This window comes from Hyperolius riggenbachi, chromosome 11 (genome assembly GCF_040937935.1).
Source record: "Hyperolius riggenbachi isolate aHypRig1 chromosome 11, aHypRig1.pri, whole genome shotgun sequence".
Taxonomy (NCBI): domain Eukaryota; kingdom Metazoa; phylum Chordata; class Amphibia; order Anura; family Hyperoliidae; genus Hyperolius; species Hyperolius riggenbachi.
Genome location: NC_090656.1, coordinates 2,071,851 through 2,091,953, shown reverse-complemented (window position 1 = coordinate 2,091,953; position 20,103 = coordinate 2,071,851). Strand labels below are relative to the sequence as shown.

At 50.3% G+C, this 20,103-nt stretch overlaps 1 protein-coding gene across 2 annotated transcripts in view; it reads right to left on the bottom strand.

Moving 5' to 3' along the window:
- HYDIN (HYDIN axonemal central pair apparatus protein) overlaps positions 1–20,103 on the bottom strand; it is a 606,889-nt gene that overhangs the window by 288,220 nt on the left and 298,566 nt on the right. For both annotated transcript variants that reach the window (XM_068260328.1, XM_068260329.1), the window contains 5 exons: positions 17,586–17,763; positions 16,376–16,464; positions 8,272–8,390; positions 3,542–3,678; positions 3,320–3,447 (listed from right to left, as the gene is read on the bottom strand). In XM_068260328.1, coding sequence (XP_068116429.1) covers positions 3,320–3,447; positions 3,542–3,678; positions 8,272–8,390; positions 16,376–16,464; positions 17,586–17,763 — 651 coding nt within the window. The remainder of the gene's footprint in view (positions 1–3,319; positions 3,448–3,541; positions 3,679–8,271; positions 8,391–16,375; positions 16,465–17,585; positions 17,764–20,103) is intronic.

Genomic DNA, 20,103 nt, shown 5'->3' with positions numbered 1-20,103 from the left:
CTTACTGTATACAATACAATACAATAACATTTCTATAGCGCTTTTCTCCCATAGGACTCAAAGCGCTTAGGCTCTCTCAGATTCAGTAATTAGTAGGATGAAGTATTCACACAACAAAAGTTATATTTCTGCAAATGCCAGACTGAACAGATGGGTTTTCAGTCTGGATTTAAACACGTCCAGGGATGGGGCTGTCCTGATCTGTTGCGGTAAGGAGTTCCAAAACGTAGGGGCAGCATGACAGAAGGCTCTGGGACCAAAAGTTTCCAAGTGGACTCTGGGTATGACTAGATTATTAGAACCTGTGGATCTGAGAATGCGGGGATTGCTACGCAGCTGCAACATATCTTTCATGTATCCAGGGCCTAGATTATTCAGGGATTTAAATGTCAGTAGGCCGATCTTGAATAGGACCCTCCATTCTATAGGTAGCCAGTGAAGGGAATGCAGGACTGGCGTTATGTGGCAGTGACGGGGTTGGTTGGTTAGCAGTCTGGCAGCAGTATTCTGTATCAGCTGTAGGCGGTACAAGTCCTTTTTTGGAAGGCCAGTGTAGAGAGCATTGCAGTAGTCCAGTCGGGATGTGATGAAGGCGTGGACTAAGGTTGGCAGATCTTCTGGGGGTATGAGGTGTTTGATTTTTGCAATGTTCTTCAGGTGAAAATAGGATGATTTCACCACAGCAGAGATTTGAGTTCTGAAGTTTAAATCCCCATCAATTAGAACTCCCAGGCTACGCACATGATCAGAGCTGCGTAGATCCGTGCCTCCTATTCCCAGTGGAGAAGACTGCAAGTTAAGTTGTTTTGTTATCATGCTCTGCCCTCCAATCAGAAGGACTTCAGTTTTGTCTGCATTTAGTTTCAGCCAGTTGTCATTCATCCATTGCTGTAGTTCACGTAAGCAGGCGTTTATAGTTAGAGTTGGGTCTGTCACACCAGGCTTGAAGGAAAGATATAGTTGGGTGTCGTCTGCATAGCAGTGGTATGTCAGGCCATGTTTTTGGATTAGTTTTCCCAACGGTAGCATGTAAATACTGTATGACCTTTAAGTCAGAACACTGCGCTGTCTCTGTCCCCCTTGCCTTCTCTGTGCCTCCAGTGTCCCCCTCTGTGCCATCTCTGTCCCCTGTGCCTCCAGTGTCCCCCTCTGTGCCATCTCTGTCCCCTGTGCCTCCAGTGTCCCCATCTGTGCCATCTCTGTCCTCTGTGCATCCAGTGTCCCCCTCTGTGCCATCTCTGTCCCCTGTGCCTCCAGTGTCCCCCTCTGTGCCATCTCTGTCCCCTGTGCCTCCAGTGTCCCCCTCTGTGCCATCTCTGTCCCCTGTGCCTCCAGTGTCCCCATCTGTGCCATCTCTGTCCTCTGTGCCTCCAGTGTCCCCCTATGTGTCACCTCTGTCCCCTGTGCCTCCAGTGTCCCCCTATGTGCCATCTCTGTCCCCTGTGCCTCCAGTGTCCCCCTATGTGCCATCTCTGTCCCCTGTGCCTCCAGTGTCCCCCTATGTGTCACCTCTGTCCCCTGTGCCTCCAGTGTCCCCCTCTGTGCCACCTCTGTCCCCTGTGCCTCCAGTGTCCCCCTATGTGCCACCTCAGTCCCTCCTGTGCCTCCAGTGTCCCCCTCTGTGCCACCTCAGCCCCTCCTGTGCCTCCAGTGTCCCCCTCTGTGCCACCTCTGTCCCCTGTGCCTCCAGTGTCCCCCTCTGTGCCACCTCAGCCCCTCCTGTGCCTCCAGTGTCCCCCTATGTGCCACCTCAGTCCCTCCTGTGCCTCCAGTGTCCCCCCTATGTGCCACCTCAGTCCCTCCTGTGCCTCCAGTGTCCCCCCTATGTGCCACCTCAGTCCCTCCTGTGCCTCCAGTGTCCCCCCTATGTGCCACCTCTGTCCCCTGTGCCTCCAGTGTCCCCCTATGTACCACCTCAGTCCCTCCTGTGCCTCCAGTGTCCCCATCTGTGCCACCTCAGTCCCTCCTGTGCCTCCAGTGTCCCCCTATGTGCCACCTCAGTCCCTCCTGTGCCTCCAGTGTCCCCCTATGTGCCACCTCAGTCCCTCCTGTGCCTCCACTGTCCCCCTATGTGCCACCTCTGTCCCCTGTGCCTCCAGTGTCCCCCTATGTACCTCCTCTGTGCACCCCTGTGCCTTCAGTGTCCCCATCTGTGCCACCTCAGTCCCTCCTGTGCCTCCAGTGTCCCCCTATGTGCCACCTCAGTCCCTCCTGTGCCTCCAGTGTCCACCTCTGTCCCCTGTGCCTCCAGTGTCCCCCTATGTACCTCCTCTGTGCACCCCTGTGCCTCCAGTGTCCCCCTCTGTGCCACCTCAGCCCCTCCTGTGCCTCCAGTGTCCCCCTCTGTGCCACCTCTGTCCCCTGTGCCTCCAGTGCCCCCCTCTGTTCCACCTCTGTCCCCTGTGCCTCCAGTGTCCCCCTATGTACCACCTCAGTCCCTCCTGTGCCTCCAGTGTCCCCCTCTGTGCCACCTCTGTCCCCTGTGCCTCCAGTGCCCCCCTCTGTTCCACCTCTGTCCCCTGTGCCTCCAGTGTCCCCCTATGTACCACCTCAGTCCCTCCTGTGCCTCCAGTGTCCCCCTCTGTGCCACCTCAGTCCCTCCAGTGTCCCCCTATGTGCCACCTCAGTCCCTCCTGTGCCTCCAGTGTCCCCCTATGTGCCACCTCAGTCCCTCCTGTGCCTCCACTGTCCCCCTATGTGCCACCTCTGTCCCCTGTGCCTCCAGTGTCCCCCTATGTACCTCCTCTGTGCACCCCTGTGCCTTCAGTGTCCCCATCTGTGCCACCTCAGTCCCTCCTGTGCCTCCAGTGTCCCCCTATGTGCCACCTCAGTCCCTCCTGTGCCTCCAGTGTACCACAGCAAAATGTCATTTTACTGGTTTAAAAAACATTTTTTTTATTTTTTTATCAGTTTCCTAAAAACTATAAGGTCTTTAAAAAAAAAAAAAAAACAACAACTTTTTTTGCCTAGTTCCCACAGAATGAAATTTCCCATTTTTGGGCCTTTTGTACTGGCGGCTCATTCGTCAGTTGTGGAATAACCTGTACTGAAATGACAGCTCTTTTCTTCTGAGTAATGTTACAGTTTTGGGACCTTCTTCAGTAACAAACAGCTGAGTTGTGCTACTCAATATTTTTGTGATGTCATAAAAGTCAGACAGCCTCTCTTGCGCTGCCCCTGAGATCAGGGAACTCCCTGAAAAGGGCCTGGAATATAATCTGCAGCCATCCTGAGCTACTTACCTCCAGCAGCTTTGTGACTTCACTATAACAGTACACAATGACAGGTTCTCTTATATCAATATCACACCAAGGTTCACCTTAATGGGCACAATGACATCTGCAGGTCCCAGATTCACACCAGCCGACTGAGGGTCAAATTTCACCTGGAAGGTCTCGGTTTGGCAGCAAGGCAAGTTTCTAACGCGGTCCAGCTCTATGGAGAAGCCTGACCACAAAACAAAAACAAAAAAACACAGATTACTGGTAAGTTTTTGGTATTGAAAGCAAAAGCAGTCTAGTGGAAAGCAGTGACAGATTACCTGTGCCTGGCAGGCCACGCCGGTCCGCCTGGAAGGACACTGGGAAATGGCCTGTGTTGGTGACTTTGATGATGTGTGATCGGACTTCACCAAGTATGACGAAGCCAAAATCCAACAGATATTCTGGAAGATCGGCTCTGAAATACCAAACACATGGATTCCTGTCACATTGCCTTCTACAGACATCTGGCCTGGTGGCCTAAGGTTAAAGGACTCCTGTGCCCAATCCCTTATGGCCAGGCCAGGAGTTACATCACAGGAGCCTATAGGCACAGATGTCCGGACACCCTAGACTCCACCCTCCATGAACCTACAAACCCCCATTGAAGTGCACCGCAAGTGTACTGGCTATCCCAGCTGTCACCTCTCCGTTACGTCCCTTGCCTGTCACAGGTAGCTACAGGTTCGCCTTAGCATTCGGTAGCCAGAGGTACCCTCAGTATTAAGTAGCTAGAGGCGCCCCCGACTGAAGGGAGATCTGGTCAGTGGAATGCTGAGAGCAGGGTGAGTATCCTCTCATTTCCCCTATGCTCGGGGCTTTGCATGGGGAAGGAGGGAGGGAGGCACTGGGGGAGAGGAGTGAGATGCCCCTCCATCATCAGGCGCCTGTAGGCACGTGCCTACACTGCCTTATGGTAAATCCTGCCCTGTGGCATGAGAGTTGTGAGGCATTCAACCTGCTTCCATTGGTCCCCTGTGATCTTTTCTAGTCATGTGATATTGGTGACAAGATAAGTGGGATCAGGTCTATTGACAGCCAACCAATGGGCGCAGCGAGTTAGAGGTGGGCATAACCCCTACACACCTACCTGCGCACATCTCTGTGGGGTTAGTAAACTGAAAAAAAAAACAAAACCCACGGTGCTTTGTGCATGCTGCCCCCCCCACCTCTGTGTCTGCAGCCTCACCCCTCTGTGTCTGCAGCCTCCCCCCCCCACCTCTGTGTCTGCAGCCCCCGCCCCCCTCTGTGTCTGCAGCCTCCAGGCTTTCTCCCCCAGAATCTTGTAGTGTAGCTGGTGCTTTACCTCGTTCTGATGGCGACACAGGTCCTCTTCACTGTAGCGGTGCCGTGCAGTGCTGCCTATCGCCCTGCCACTCATGCCACAAAGTGATAGGCTGCATGGCCTGGCTACACTGAAGAGGAGGTGAAGAGGGCCTTAAAAAAAACACTTTTATTCAGTATCAAAAATATGTACAACCACAAACCTAGACCAATATAAGAATGCATAGGCATAATGGAGATGCCTTCTCATATGACTAGCAATGTTCATGTAAGCCTAACAGGTAACAAATCCCAAATAAAGGTGTACTGTATATCCTGAGTGCTGCTTTGTCAGTAACAAATCAAACCACAAGATGGTGCTGTTGTAAACCAAAAGGAGGGGAGAGACGTTCCAACAAAACCCTTCTCAGATTATCCATAGGTGGTCAGTGAGGTGCTGGTAATTCTAAACAAATGCAAATGTTATGCTGCTGATTTCATGGAAATGTATGCAGCTTGGAATTAGACCAGACAAATGCATAACATCAAATATCCAGCAGCAGTTGTGCATGTCTGCTGCCACTCACCTTATGCTAAGGCACCTAAGCAGCAGTAATGGCGTCCACCAATGTGACTTGTACAGTGTAATCATGTCCTGTTCTTTCATACACTTTGAATTAAAGGGAACCTTAGGTGACTAACTTCCCTTGAAAGGTCCATACCACCAGAACAATGACGCCAGATCTCAGATATCGGCAGGTGTGTACAGTCACCACACGACGACTGATAAAGATCTGTCATGTTGGATCTTTAGCGATGCCTATTGCCTGAGCACCACACAAGCCATTGTTCTCATGTTTCAGGCTAACACGAGCCTCCTCAGGCTGATCTCTGCACTGTGTGACGTTTAATGCTCTATCCACACCATACAATTTACGGCCGATTTACCTGCCTGATCAATTATTTCCAGCATGTCCAATCTAAGGATCGATCGATTTTATGAGCGATTTCCATAAAAATGGGTCATAAAATCACTCATAAAATCAATCGATCCTCTGACCGGACATGCTGGAAATAATCGCAGGTAAATCAGCCAAAAAATGGTATGGTGTGGATCCGGCATAATACCTTATTTAGCACTTCAAGAACAACATTCCCCATTACTACCAGCACTTTCTGAGGTCTGCTTTCACTGTAACAGATTACAGCCATAGTCAGGATTTCATCAAACAATTTGTTCCAGCAGAGTCGGAGTTGTTGGTTTCATAAACTGAGGAGTCGGAGTTGGGGGTCGGATGATTTTTGTACCTACTCCATAGCCATGAAAGGGTGGTGGAGTCGGACCAATTTTGGGTACCTGGAGTCAGAGTTGGAGGTTTCACAAACTGAAGAGTCGGAGTTGGGGTCGGTGGTTTCCTAAACTGAGGAGTCGGAGTTGGGGTGGGTGGTTTCATAAACTGAGGAGTCAGAGTTGGAGTCGGAGGTTTCACAAACTGAGGAGTCGGAGTTGGGGTCGGTGGTTTCACAAACTGAGGAGTCAGAGTTGGGGTCGGTGGTTTCACAAACTGAGGAGTCGGAGTTGGGGTCGGATGATTTTTGTACCTACTCCATAGCCATGAAAGGGTGGTGGAGTCGGACCAATTTTGGGTACCTGGAGTCGGAGTCGGTGGTTTCATAAACTGAGGAGTCGGAGTTGGGGTCGGATGATTTTTGTACCTACTCCATAGCCATGAAAGGGTGGTGGAGTCGGACCAATTTTGGGTACCTGGAGTCAGAGTTGGAGGTTTCACAAACTGAAGAGTCGGAGTTGGGGTCGGTGGTTTCACAAACTGAGGAGTCAGAGTTGGGGTCGGTGGCTTCACAAACTGAGGAGTCGGAGTTGGGATCCGTGGTTTCATAAACTGAGGAGTCGGAGTTGGGGTCGGTGGTTTCACAAACTGAGGAGTCAGAGTTGGGGTCGGTGGCTTCACAAACTGAGGAGTCGGAGTTGGGATCGGTGGTTTCATAAACTGAGGAGTCGGAGTTGGGGTCGGTGGCTTCATAAACTGAGGAGTCGGAGTTGGGATCGGTGGTTTCATAAACTGAGGAGTCGGAGTTGGGGTCGGTGGTTTCACAAACTGAGGAGTCAGAGTTGGGGTCGGTGGTTTCACAAACTGAGGAGTCGGAGTCGGTGGTTTCATAAACTGAGGAGTCGGAGTCAGTGGTTTCATAAACTGAGGAGTCGGAGTTGGAGTCGGTGGTTTCATAAACTGAGGAGTCGGAGTTGGGGTCGGTGGTTTCACAAACTGAGGAGTCAGAGTTGGGGTCGGTGGTTTTACAAACTGAGGAGTCGGAGTCGGTGGTTTCATAAACTGAGGAGTCGGAGTCAGTGGTTTCATAAACTGAGGAGTTGGAGTCGGTGGTTTCATAAACTGAGGAGTCGGAGTTGGAGTCAGTGGTTTCATAAACTGAGGAGTAAGAGTTGGGGTCGGATGATTTTTGTAGCGACTCCACAGCCCTGCTTGGGGGCATAACAACAGTTCTGGCGACGGGGAAGGGCGGGGCCATCCTGCTCCTCTTGGGATGCTGGAAAGCTGTGCAGACACACATGAATCCCAATCCCAGTAGCCATTTACAGTTATTAGGATTCCAATGTGTGATGCGTTTAAATGCAGCATGCCAGACAATTTTTTTCCATGCATGCAAATAGGACAGCAGCCTAATGATTTCAATGGACTGTGTTTCTTCATCCAAATCTGCATGCGATGAAAGGCTGCAAATCTTCAGTAGTGAAATAAGGTGCTCACTAGTATTGTCCAGTATGTCCAGTTCTATATAATGGAATCCCTAAACTATCCATTTATGCTGCATCCACTCAGTTTGCCCCTCTACTACATAGATTTGGTAAGGTTGGTCAAAACAATGATTCTATTATCGCACATTTAGGTAAACAGAACAATAACCGACTTAGCATAACCGGACACAAACCGGACATGTCTGATCCGTCAGTCATGGCGATAACCATCGCAGCTACCGCTGTGCACCCAATCGAGCCCTTGCAACCAACATTGTTTACATCATTTCCAATTGATCCATCTGACCGATTTCGGGGAGAAGAGACCTGGTGCTGCATTGTGGCCGTCTGATCAGTCTGATCCTCTTACAATTCTACAAAATAGTTGAATCAGAAGGCTGATCGGGCTGCAATATCTAGTAATGTATGAGCACCTTTACAACTTACACCAAAACCTTTAAAGGATACCCGAGGTGACGTGTGACATGATGAGATACACATGTGTATGTAGTGCCTAGCATACAAATTACTATGCTGTGTATCTTTTTTTCTTTCTCTGCCTGAAAGAGTTAAATATCAGGTATGTAAGTGTCCGACTCAGTCCTGACTCAGACAGGAAGTGACTACAGTGTGACCCTCATTGATAAGTAATTCCCCTTATTTACCTCTTTCTTGCTCTCAAAAGCCATTTTCTGCTAGGAAAGTGTTTTATAGTTTGAATTTCTTATCAGTGAGGGTCACACTGCAGTCACTTCCTGTCTGAGTCAGGACTGAGTCAGCCATTTGCATACCTGATATTTAACTCTTTCAGGCAGAGAAAGAAAAAAAGTTACACAGCATAGTTATCTGTGTGCTAGGCACTGTACATACAGAAGTCTATCTCATCATGTCACATGTCAGTTCGGGTATCCTTTAAGCAGAAGGAGAATGAAGGCGCTATGAACAGGCTTGAAGAGACTTTGTGGATTCACTCACTTTAAGAGACGTCGGCGATCTTTCTGGGTGCCGAATGTCATAAGCCCCGATTCTAGCTGCTCGCTGGCATGTTTCTTGATCAGTAATCGCTCCAGCTCCATCAACACCAGTGTGTCCACCTGTGCAACAGAGCAGATACAGAGTACAGAGCGTCTGATTACACAGAGCAGATACAGAGTACAGAGTGTCTGATTACACAGAGCAGATACAGAGTACAGAGTGTCTGATTACACAAAGCAGATACAGAGTACAGAGTGTCTGATTACACAGAGCAGATACAGAGTACAGAGCGTCTGATTACACAGAGCAGATACAGAGTACAGAGTGTCTGATTACACAAAGCAGATACAGAGTACAGAGTGTCTGATTACACAGAGCAGATACAGAGTACAGAGTGTCTGATTACACAGAGCAGATACAGAGTACAGAGTGTCTGATTACACAGAGCAGATACAGAGTACACAGCGTCTGATTACACAGAGCAGATACAGAGTACAGAGTGTCTGAATACACAGAGCAGATACAGAGTACAGAGCGTCTGATTACACAGAGCAGATACAGAGTACAGAGGGTCTGAATACACAGAGCAGATACAGAGTACAGAGTGTCTGATTACACAGAGCAGATACAGAGTACAGAGTGTCTGATTACACAAAGCAGATACAGAGTACAGAGTGTCTGATTACACAGAGCAGATACAGAGTACAGAGTGTCTGATTACACAGAGCAGATACAGAGTACAGAGTGTCTGATTACACAAAGCAGATACAGAGTACAGAGTGTCTGATTACACAGAGCAGATACAGAGTACAGAGCGTCTGATTACACAGAGCAGATACAGAGTACAGAGTGTCTGATTACACAAAGCAGATACAGAGTACAGAGTGTCTGATTACACAGAGCAGATACAGAGTACAGAGCGTCTGATTACACACAGCAGATACAGAGTACAGAGCGTCTGATTACACAGAGCAGATACAGAGTACAGAGCGTCTGATTACACAGAGCAGATACAGAGTACAGAGTGTCTGAATACACAGAGCAGATACAGAGTACAGAGCGTCTGAATACACAGAGCAGATACAGAGTACAGAGCGTCTGAATACACAGAGCAGATACAGAGTACAGAGTGTCTGAATACACAGAGCAGATACAGAGTACAGAGTGTCTGAATACACAGAGAAGAAGCAGCACAAGAAGAAAGTCTGTACAATAGAACAGTCAAATGCAGCTCTTTTCTAAGAACTTGTGACTGGAAAAGCTCTTGCTAATGTAATGCTATGGGGGCTTTAAAAAAAAACCCAAAACAAATGAGTTAAGTGGGATCACACTTATAGCAATACATTAGGAAGAGCAAGCAGTTAGAAAAGTGCTGCTAGTGGGATCCAGGCCTTAGGCCCGAGGCATACTAGGAATCACTGCAGCGCTTGTAGAACATGCACGCCCCAGGTTTGCAGATGGCGGAGCTGTTAAGTGCTGCTAGTGGGATCCAGGCCTTAGGCCCGAGGCATACTAGGAATCACTGCAGCGCTGGTAGAACATGCAAGTCCCACGTTTGCACATGCCGGAGCTGTGAAGGGCTGCTAGTGGGATCCAGGCCTTAGGCACACTAGGAATCACTGCAGCGCTTGTAGAACATGCACGCCCCAGGTTGGCACATGGCGGAGCTGTGCAGGGCTGCTAGTGGGATCCAGGCCTGACTTGAGGCAGGAATCACTGCAGCGCTTGTAGAACATGCAAGCCCCAGGTTGGCACATGGCGGAGCTGTGAAGTGCTGCTAGTGGGATCCAGGCCTTAGGCCCGAGGCAGGAATCACTGCAGCGCTTGTAGAACATGCACGCCCCAGGTTGGCACATGGCGGAGCTGTGAAGGGCTGCTAGTGGGATCCAGGCCTTAGGCTTGAGGCAGGAATCACTGCAGCGCTTGTAGAACATGCATGCTCCAGGTTGGCACATGGCGGAGCTGTGAAGGGCTGCTAGTGGGATCCAGGCCTGAGGCCTGAGGCAGGAATCACTGCAGCGCTTGTAGAACATGCATGCTCCAGGTTGGCACATGGCGGAGCTGTGAAGGGCTGCTAGTGGGATCCAGGCCTTAGGCACACTAGGAATCACTGCAGCGCTTGTAGAACATGCAAGCCCCAGGTTGGCACATGGCGGAGCTGTGAAGTGCTGCTAGTGGGATCCAGGCCTTAGGCATACTAGGAATCACTGCAGCGCTTGTAGAACATGCAAGCTCCAGGTTTGCAGATGGCGGAGCTGTGAAGTGCTGCTAGTGGGATCCAGGCCTTAGGCCTAAGGCAGGAATCACTGCAGCGCTTGTAGAACATGCTAATCCCAGGTTTGCACATGGCGGAGCTGTGAAGTGCTGCTAGTGGGATCCAGGCCTTAGGCACACTAGGAATCACTGCAGCGCTTGTAGAACATGCTAATCCCAGGTTTGCACATGGCGGAGCTGTGAAGGGCTGCTAGTGGGATCCAGGCCTTAGGCCCGAGGCACACTAGGAATCACTGCAGCGCTTGTAGAACATGCATGCTCCAGGTTGGCACATGGCGGAGCTGTGAAGGGCTGCTAGTGGGATCCAGGCCTGAGGCACACTAGGAATCACTGCAGCGCTTGTAGAACATGCATGCTCCAGGTTGGCACATGGCGGTGCTGTGAAGGGCTGCTAGTGGGATCCAGGCCTGAGGCACACTAGGAATCACTGCAGCGCTTGTAGAACATGCAAGCTCCAGGTTGGCACATGGCGGAGCTGTGAAGGGCTGCTAGTGGGATCCAGGCCTGAGGCACACTAGGAATCACTGCAGCGCTTGTAGAACATGCAAGCTCCAGGTTGGCACATGGCGGAGCTGTGAAGGGCTGCTAGTGGGATCCAGGCCCGAGGCACACTAGGAATCACTGCAGCGCTTGTAGAACATGCTAATCCCAGGTTTGCACATGGCGGAGCTGTGAAGGGCTGCTAGTGGGATCCAGGCCTTAGGCACACTAGGAATCACTGCAGCGCTTGTAGAACATGCAAGCTCCAGGTTGGCACATGGCGGAGCTGTGAAGGGCTGCTAGTGGGATCCAGGCCTTAGGCACACTAGGAATCACTGCAGCGCTTGTAGAACATGCAAGCTCCAGGTTGGCACATGGCGGAGCTGTGAAGGGCTGCTAGTGGGATCCAGGCCTTAGGCACACTAGGAATCACTGCAGCGCTTGTAGAACATGCATGCTCCAGGTTTGCAGATGGCGGAGCTGTGAAGGGCTGCTAGTGGGATCCAGGCCTTAGGCCCGAGGCATACTAGGAATCACTGCAGCGCTTGTAGAACATGCATGCCCCAGGTTGGCACATGGCGGAGCTGTGAAGGGCTGCTAGTGGGATCCAGGCCTTAGGCTTGAGGCAGGAATCACTGCAGCGCTTGTAGAACATGCAAGTCCCAGGTTGGCACATGGCGGAGCTGTGAAGGGCTGCTAGTGGGATCCAGGCCTTAGGCCCGAGGCATACTAGGAATCACTGCAGCGCTTGTAGAACATGCATGCCCCAGGTTGGCACATGGCGGAGCTGTGAAGGGCTGCTAGTGGGATCCAGGCCTTAGGCCCGAGGCACACTAGGAATCACTGCAGCGCTTGTAGAACATGCATGCTCCAGGTTGGCACATGGCGGAGCTGTGAAGGGCTGCTAGTGGGATCCAGGCCTGAGGCACACTAGGAATCACTGCAGCGCTTGTAGAACATGCATGCTCCAGGTTGGCACATGGCGGAGCTGTGAAGGGCTGCTAGTGGGATCCAGGCCTGAGGCACACTAGGAATCACTGCAGCGCTTGTAGAACATGCATGCTCCAGGTTGGCACATGGCGGGGCTGTGAAGGGCTGCTAGTGGGATCCAGGCCTTAGGCCTGAGGCAGGAATCACTGCAGCGCTTGTAGAACATGCAAGCTCCAGGTTGGCACATGGCGGAGCTGTGATGGGCTGCTAGTGGGATCCAGGCCTTAGGCACACTAGGAATCACTGCAGCGCTTGTAGAACATGCATGCTCCAGGTTGGCACATGGCGGAGCTGTGAAGGGCTGGGCTTCTGATCAGCGATTTGTACTTTTTTGTACCTATCAACAAAAAGTTTGTTATGCTCAGCGGGTGCCCCAGAGACGTCCCGCTTCCATCCGCAGCCCCGCCCTCTAGCGGAAGAGGTCATTGGTGCTACTCTAGGAATAATCAGAGAAGCACCTGTGGCCTCTTCTGTTAGGGGGCGGGACTACAAGCAGAAGTCGGACATCAGAAAACTCGGTAAGTATAAATAACTGTATTTAAAATCAAAATGTTCAGCCCCCAAATGACTGATCATCATCTTTACAGTTCCCTGGTGTCCAGTGGCCCCCTCCCTCCACATACAGTTTCCTGATATGTAGTGGCCCTCTCCTTCCCCTATAAGGTTCCCTGGTGTCTAGTGGCCCCCTCCCTCCCCATACAGTTTCCTGATATGTAGTGGCCCTCTCCTTCCCCTATAAGGTTCCCTGGTGTCTAGTGGCCCCCTCCCTCCCCATACAGTTTCCTGATATGTAGTGGCCCTCTCCTTCCCCTATAAGGTTCCCTGGTGTCTAGTGGCCCCCTCCCTCCCCATACAGTTTCCTGATATGTAGTGGCCCTCTCTGCTTCCCCTATAAGGTTCCCTGGTGTTTATTGGTCCCCCCCTCCCTCATCTAGACAGTTCCCTGGTGTCTATTGCACCCCCTCCCTCTCCTATACAATTCCCTGGTATCTAGTGTATTCCCCTCTGCTTATGGCTTCCCTGTTGATCTAGAGCATCAGCTCCAATATAGTTTCCCTGGTGGTCTAGAGTGGGCCAAACATAATGCAAAGTGGGGAAACCACCAGAGGGCCTAATCTGATGGCTCTGAGGGCCAGATTTGGCCCACGGGCCGGAGAGCGACATGTATGCCCTAGAGTGTGGTAAAGACATGAGGTTCCCCCTTCCCCCTCAGAGGCAATGATGTGAATTGCTGTATAACAGGGCTCAGGAGCCGTTTTGTCTTTGAGAGCAATAAACGCCACATATTTTAAAATGTAATTCCGTGACAGCCATACAATATGTTTCAAACTGAGACAGTAGGGCTCACGTCCCTGTTGCCATGGTGATGGGTATACAGTTGACCCGCCGGGCAGCGGAAGTGTCAGACACGTCTTCAGCTTCTCTTGGGTTTCAGCAACATCAGCAATTTCACCGAGAGCCAGACAGGAGAAATACCGACTAACAGCTTGTACAATTAGCTAGCTGACTTGGGGGGTGATTCACTTTGTAGGACGAGATCCCTGCACTTTGACCCAATAGACTGCCTGTCAAGTGCGGGGATCCCATCCTACAAAAAAATTGGAGCAGCCATTCATTTTGGGGGTAGAGTGAGTAAGTTAGTGGTGCATGCGACAGCAGTAGAGAGTAAGTTAGTGGTGCATACTACAGCAGTAGTGAGTAGGTTAGTGGTGCATGCGACAGCAGTAGTGAGTAAGGTAGTAGTGCATGCTACAGCAGTAGAGAGTAAGTTAGTGGTGCATGCTACAGCAGTAGTGAGTAAGTTAGTAGTGCATGCTACAGCAGTAGTGAGTAAGTCAGTAGTGCGTGCTACAGCAGTAGTGAGTAAGTTAGTGGTGCATGCGACAGCAGTAGTGAGTAAGTTAGTGGTGCATGCGACAGCAGTAGTGAGTAAGTTAGTGGTGCATGCGAGAGCAGTAGTGAGTAAGTCAGTAGTGCATGCTACAGCAGTAGTGAGTAAGTTAGTGGTGCATGCGACAGCAGTAGTGAGTAAGTTAGTAGTGCATGCTACAGCAGTAGTGAGTAAGTCAGTAGTGCGTGCTACAGCAGTAGTGAGTAAGTTAGTGGTGCATGCAACAGCAGTAGTGAGTAAGTTAGTGGTGCATGCGACAGCAGTAGTGAGTAAGTTAGTGGTGCATGCGACAGCAGTAGTGAGTAAGTTAGTGGTGCATGCGAGAGCAGTAGTGAGTAAGTCAGTAGTGCATGCTACAGCAGTAGTGAGTAAGTTAGTGGTGCATGCGACAGCAGTAGTGAGTAAGTTAGTGGTGCATGCTACAGCAGTAGTGAGTAAGTCAGTAGTGCATGCTACAGCAGTAGTGAGTAAGTCAGTAGTGCATGCTACAGCAGTAGTGAGTAAGTTAGTGGTGCATGCGACAGCAGTAGTGAGTAAGTCAGTAGTGCATGCTACAGCAGTAGTGAGTAAGTTAGTGGTGCATACTACAGCAGTAGTGAGTAAGTTAGTGGTGCATGCTACAGCAGTAGTGAGTAAGTTAGTAGTGCATGCTACAGCAGTAGTGAGTAAGTTAGTAGTGCATGCGACAGCAGTAGTGAGTAAGTTAGTAGTGCATGCTACAGCAGTAGTGAGTAAGTTAGTAGTGCATGCTACAGCAGTAGTGAGTAAGTTAGTAGTGCATGCGACAGCAGTAGTGAGTAAGTTAGTAGTGCATGCTACAGCAGTAGTGAGTAAGTTAGTAGTGCATGCTACAGCAGTAGTGAGTAAGTTAGTGGTGCATGCGACAGCAGTAGTGAGTAAGTTAGTAGTGCATGCGACAGCAGTAGTGAGTAAGTTAGTAGTGCATGCTACAGCAGTAGTGAGTAAGTCAGTAGTGCGTGCTACAGCAGTAGTGAGTAAGTTAGTGGTGCATGCGACAGCAGTAGTGAGTAAGTTAGTGGTGCATGCGACAGCAGTAGTGAGTAAGTTAGTAGTGCATGCTACAGCAGTAGTGAGTAAGTTAGTAGTGCATGCTACAGCAGTAGTGAGTAAGTTAGTAGTGCATGCGACAGCAGTAGTGAGTAAGTTAGTAGTGCATGCTACAGCAGTAGTGAGTAAGTTAGTAGTGCATGCTACAGCAGTAGTGAGTAAGTTAGTGGTGCATGCGACAGCAGTAGTGAGTAAGTTAGTAGTGCATGCTACAGCAGTAGTGAGTAAGTTAGTAGTGCATGCTACAGCAGTAGTGAGTAAGTTAGTAGTGCATGCTACAGCAGTAGTGAGTAAGTTAGTGGTGCATGCGACAGCAGTAGTGAGTAAGTTAGTGGTGCATGCGACAGCAGTAGTGAGTAAGTTAGTGGTGCATGCGAGAGCAGTAGTGAGTAAGTCAGTAGTGCATGCTACAGCAGTAGTGAGTAAGTTAGTGGTGCATGCGACAGCAGTAGTGAGTAAGTTAGTAGTGCATGCTACAGCAGTAGTGAGTAAGTCAGTAGTGCGTGCTACAGCAGTAGTGAGTAAGTTAGTGGTGCATGCGACAGCAGTAGTGAGTAAGTTAGTGGTGCATGCGACAGCAGTAGTGAGTAAGTTAGTGGTGCATGCGACAGCAGTAGTGAGTAAGTTAGTGGTGCATGCGAGAGCAGTAGTGAGTAAGTCAGTAGTGCATGCTACAGCAGTAGTGAGTAAGTTAGTGGTGCATGCGACAGCAGTAGTGAGTAAGTTAGTGGTGCATGCTACAGCAGTAGTGAGTAAGTCAGTAGTGCATGCTACAGCAGTAGTGAGTAAGTCAGTAGTGCATGCTACAGCAGTAGTGAGTAAGTTAGTGGTGCATGCGACAGCAGTAGTGAGTAAGTTAGTAGTGCATGCTACAGCAGTAGTGAGTAAGTTAGTAGTGCATGCTACAGCAGTAGTGAGTAAGTTAGTGGTGCATACTACAGCAGTAGTGAGTAAGTTAGTGGTGCATGCGACAGCAGTAGTGAGTAAGTTAGTGGTGCATGCGACAGCAGTAGTGAGTAAGTCAGTAGTGCATGCTACAGCAGTAGTGAGTAAGTTAGTGGTGCATACTACAGCAGTAGTGAGTAAGTTAGTGGTGCATGCGACAGCAGTAGTGAGTAAGTTAGTGGTGCATGCGACAGCAGTAGTGAGTAAGTTAGTGGTGCATGCTACAGAAGTAATGTGCCTACTCTGAAAATGTTACTTGCTCTGCCACACTGAGCTGTGCTGCTTGAGCCGTGTAGCTTCCACCCCTACTGATGTGTATGTGAGTTAGATGCAGCCATGAAAAGAGCCCCTTCTGCCCCCCGAGCCATAGCTTCCCTAGCCCTGCTCTATATACTCTGTAAAGTGCAGCAGGAAACATGTTTGTGTTATATAAATGCATGACAATAATGTTCTTACAGAGGCATCACATTCTGCCAGGTCTGATCGTTCCTCGGAATCTTGTATCTTCTCAGCTATTCTCAGGAGGGGCTCAAACTTGTCATTTCCTGTGAAGAAGAGGAACCTTGATTAACTATAAAGGTGCCATACACTCAATTGTTTTACCATCGATGGCCAGCAGATTCAATGACTGATCTCATTTGGGAGGAATGTCGCCAAACTGAGTGACTCTGTCTTAAATCGATGAAATAGGTCGATCATATCAGACAGATGATATTGCCCGATTGGTGGCAGGTTGGGAGTGTGGTGGCATTTGATTCTGGGACGAGCATTGTTGTCTCTTAAGGTATGTGCCATCGGCCTCTAGTCTTCGGCCTCTAGTGTTTGGGTCTCTAGTGTTCGGTCTCTAGTGTTCGGCCTCTAGTGCTTGGGCCTCTAGTGCTTGGACCTCTAGTGGTCGGTCTCTAGTGTTTGGGTCTCTAGTGTTTGGGTCTCTAGTGTTCGGCCTCTAGTGTTTGGGCCTCTAGTGTTCGGCATCTAGTGTTTGGGCCTCTAGTGTTCGGCCTCTAGTGGTCGGTCTCTAGTGTTTGGGTCTCTAGTGTTTGGCCTCTAGTGTTTCGGCCTCTAGTGGTCGCCTCTAGTGTTCAGTCTCTAGTGTTTGGGCCTCTAGTGGTCGCCTCTAGTGTTCAGTCTCTAGTGTTCGGTCTCTAGTGTTTGGGTCTCTAGTGTTCGGCCTCTAGTGTTTCGGCCTCTAGTGGTCGGCCTCTAGTGTTCAGTATCTAGTGTTTGGGCCTCTAGTGGTCGGGCCTCTAGTGCTTGGTCTCTAGTGATTGGGCCTCTAGTGTTCGGCCTCTAGTGTTCGGGCCTCTAGTGCTTGGGCCTCTAGGGTTTGGGCCTCTAGTGTTCGGTCTCTAGTGGTCGGCCTCTAGTGTTCGGTCTCTAGTGGTCGGTCTCTAGTGGTCGGTCTCTAATATTTGTCAAGGGACACAGGAGGAGGAGGGGGGTTAGAGTAGAGAGAGACATGGAATCCAGGGAAAGGACTGGTGGGCATAAGAGTGCAGGGGTGACAGGTAGGTATAGCAGCAGAAGACAGAGTGGATAGGTAGACTGAGCCATGCATAACTGAGGGAGGATGTGATGCAGCAGAAGATACACGAGTGGCAGAGGACGGTGTAGTAAGGTAAGGAATGTAAATCCATCAGCCTATAGTCACGTCAGTGGACTGTACCATTCACATTGCGTGGAAGGTCTAGGCTGATTCGAGGGAAGACTCCGACCCCCTGAAGGGTGATATTCTCCGGCTCCAGATGGGCCACCTGCAGCTGGATGACGCGCTGGAAGGATTCTGGCGCTCCTGGGAAGTAAGAGATCTTCAGGACCTGCTCCTCTCCCGCAGGGATGGTGCCCTGAGAGGGTCAAAGAGAAAAAACATCTTCTGTCATACAGTGCGTGTCTGAGGGATTCCTGTCCTGTGATCACAGGTAAGTCAGAAATAATTCAACTTTCTGATGAGGAAGAGGGACACTTAAGCCATGCTCCTGCCACGCCCCTAATCACACCCCTGACACACCCCTAGTCACACATACCATAAAGATTTCATAAGAAAAAAATGTTTTATATTTCAAACCACGCTGGCCCTTTCTATGCCTGTTCATTTTCCTTCATAGTAACATTTTAAAATGAGTCAAACACATTTTTTAGTATAGAAAGATATATATTTACATAGAAAGAGGGACAAAGTCCTGAAAGAGGGACAAATGAGGAGGAAAGAGGGACAGTTGGGAGCTATGAAAATAAGTCAGAAGTAATTCAGCTTTGTGAGGAGAAAGTAGAAGCTGGCAAATCACTAAGCAACTAACACAGCTACTGGTTTAAGCAAACCTGAAGTGATACTAAACGTATGCGGTCAGGAATCCTATGTGTAGTACGGATGATAAGGACCAGTCCACACGGGCGTTTATCACCGACTATGGCGCTAGTAGTTAAAGCACAGTCTACTATCCTCCTGTAATGTCATGTACCATCATTTGTGCAGACGCCGCATTCCATTCCCAATTTTTCACCTGATTTCAGCTGACCCTGGGAGTGACACACTGCTTCCTGGGCCACTTACTGCCGCATCTCCCTGTCCTCCTGCAGGGGTGAAAACCGCTGTGAGCCGCCAGATGTCAAATGCTTGTCTGCACCGACATGCTGCGAGCCGCCAGATGTCAAATGCTTGTCTGCACCGACACGCTGAGAGCCGCCAGATGTCACATGCTTGTCTGCACCGACACGCTGGGAGCCGCCAGATGTCACATGCTTGTCTGCACCGACACGCTGGGAGCCGCCAGATGTCACATGCTTGTCTGCACCGACACGCTGCGAGCCGCCAGATGTCACATGCTTGTCTGTACCGACACGCTGGGAGCCGCCAGATGTCACATGCTTGTCTGTACCGACACGCTGGGAGCCGCCAGATGTCACATGCTTGTCTGCACCGACACGCTGGGAGCCGCCAGATGTCACATGCTTGTCTGTACCGACATGCTGGCAGACGCCAGATGTCACATGCTTGTCTGCACCGACACACGCTGGGAGCCGCCAGATGTCACACGCTTGTCTGCACCGACACGCTGGGAGCCACCAGATGTCACATGCTTGTCTGCACCGACACACTGGGAGCCGCCAGATGCCACATGCTTGTCTGTACCGACACGCTGGGAGCCGCCAGATGTCACATGCTTGTCTGCACCGACACGCTGGCAGACACCCATGTGCACCGGCCCTAAAAAGAAGATTAGTAACAAGAGTGCATTCTATGCAGCAGCCACGACAGTCTGGAGGATGCAGTGGACATTCATACTGGTGGTACGGAGGATGCGGTGGACATCCATACTGGTGGTACGGAGGATGCGGTGGACATTCATACTGGTGCTACAGAGGATGCAGTGAACATTCATACTGGTGGTACGGAGGATGCGGTGGACATTCATACTGGTGGTACGGAGGATGCGGTGGACATTCATACTGGTGGTACGGAGGATGCAGTGGACATCCATACTGGTGGTACGGAGGATGCGGTGGACATTCATACTGGTGCTACAGAGGATGCAGTGAACATTCATACTGGTGGTACGGAGGATGCGGTGGACATTCATACTGGTGGTACGGAGGATGCGGTGGACATTCATACTGGTGCTACAGAGGATGCAGTGAACATTCATACTGGTGGTACGGAGGATGCGGTGGACATTCATACTGGTGGTACGGAGGATGCAGTGAACATTCATACTGGTGGTACGGAGGATGCGGTGGACATTCATACTGGTGGTACGGAGGATGCAGTGAACATTCATACTGGGGGTACAGAGGATGCAGTGAACATTCATACTGGTGGTACGGAGGATGCGGTGGACATTCATACTGGTGGTACGGAGGATGCAGTGGACATCCATACTGGTGGTACGGAGGATGCGGTCGACATTCATACTGGTGCTACAGAGGATGCAGTGAACATTCATACTGGTGGTACGGAGGATGCGGTGGACATTCATACTGGTGGTACGGAGGATGCGGTGGACATTCATACTGGTGCTACAGAGGATGCAGTGGACATCTATACTGGTGGTACGGAGGATGCAGTGGACATTCATACTGGTGGTACAGAGGATGCAGTGGACATCTATACTGGGGGTACAGAGGATGCAGTGTGGGTACAGAGGATGCAGTGGACATTCATACTGGTGGTACAGAGGATGCAGTGG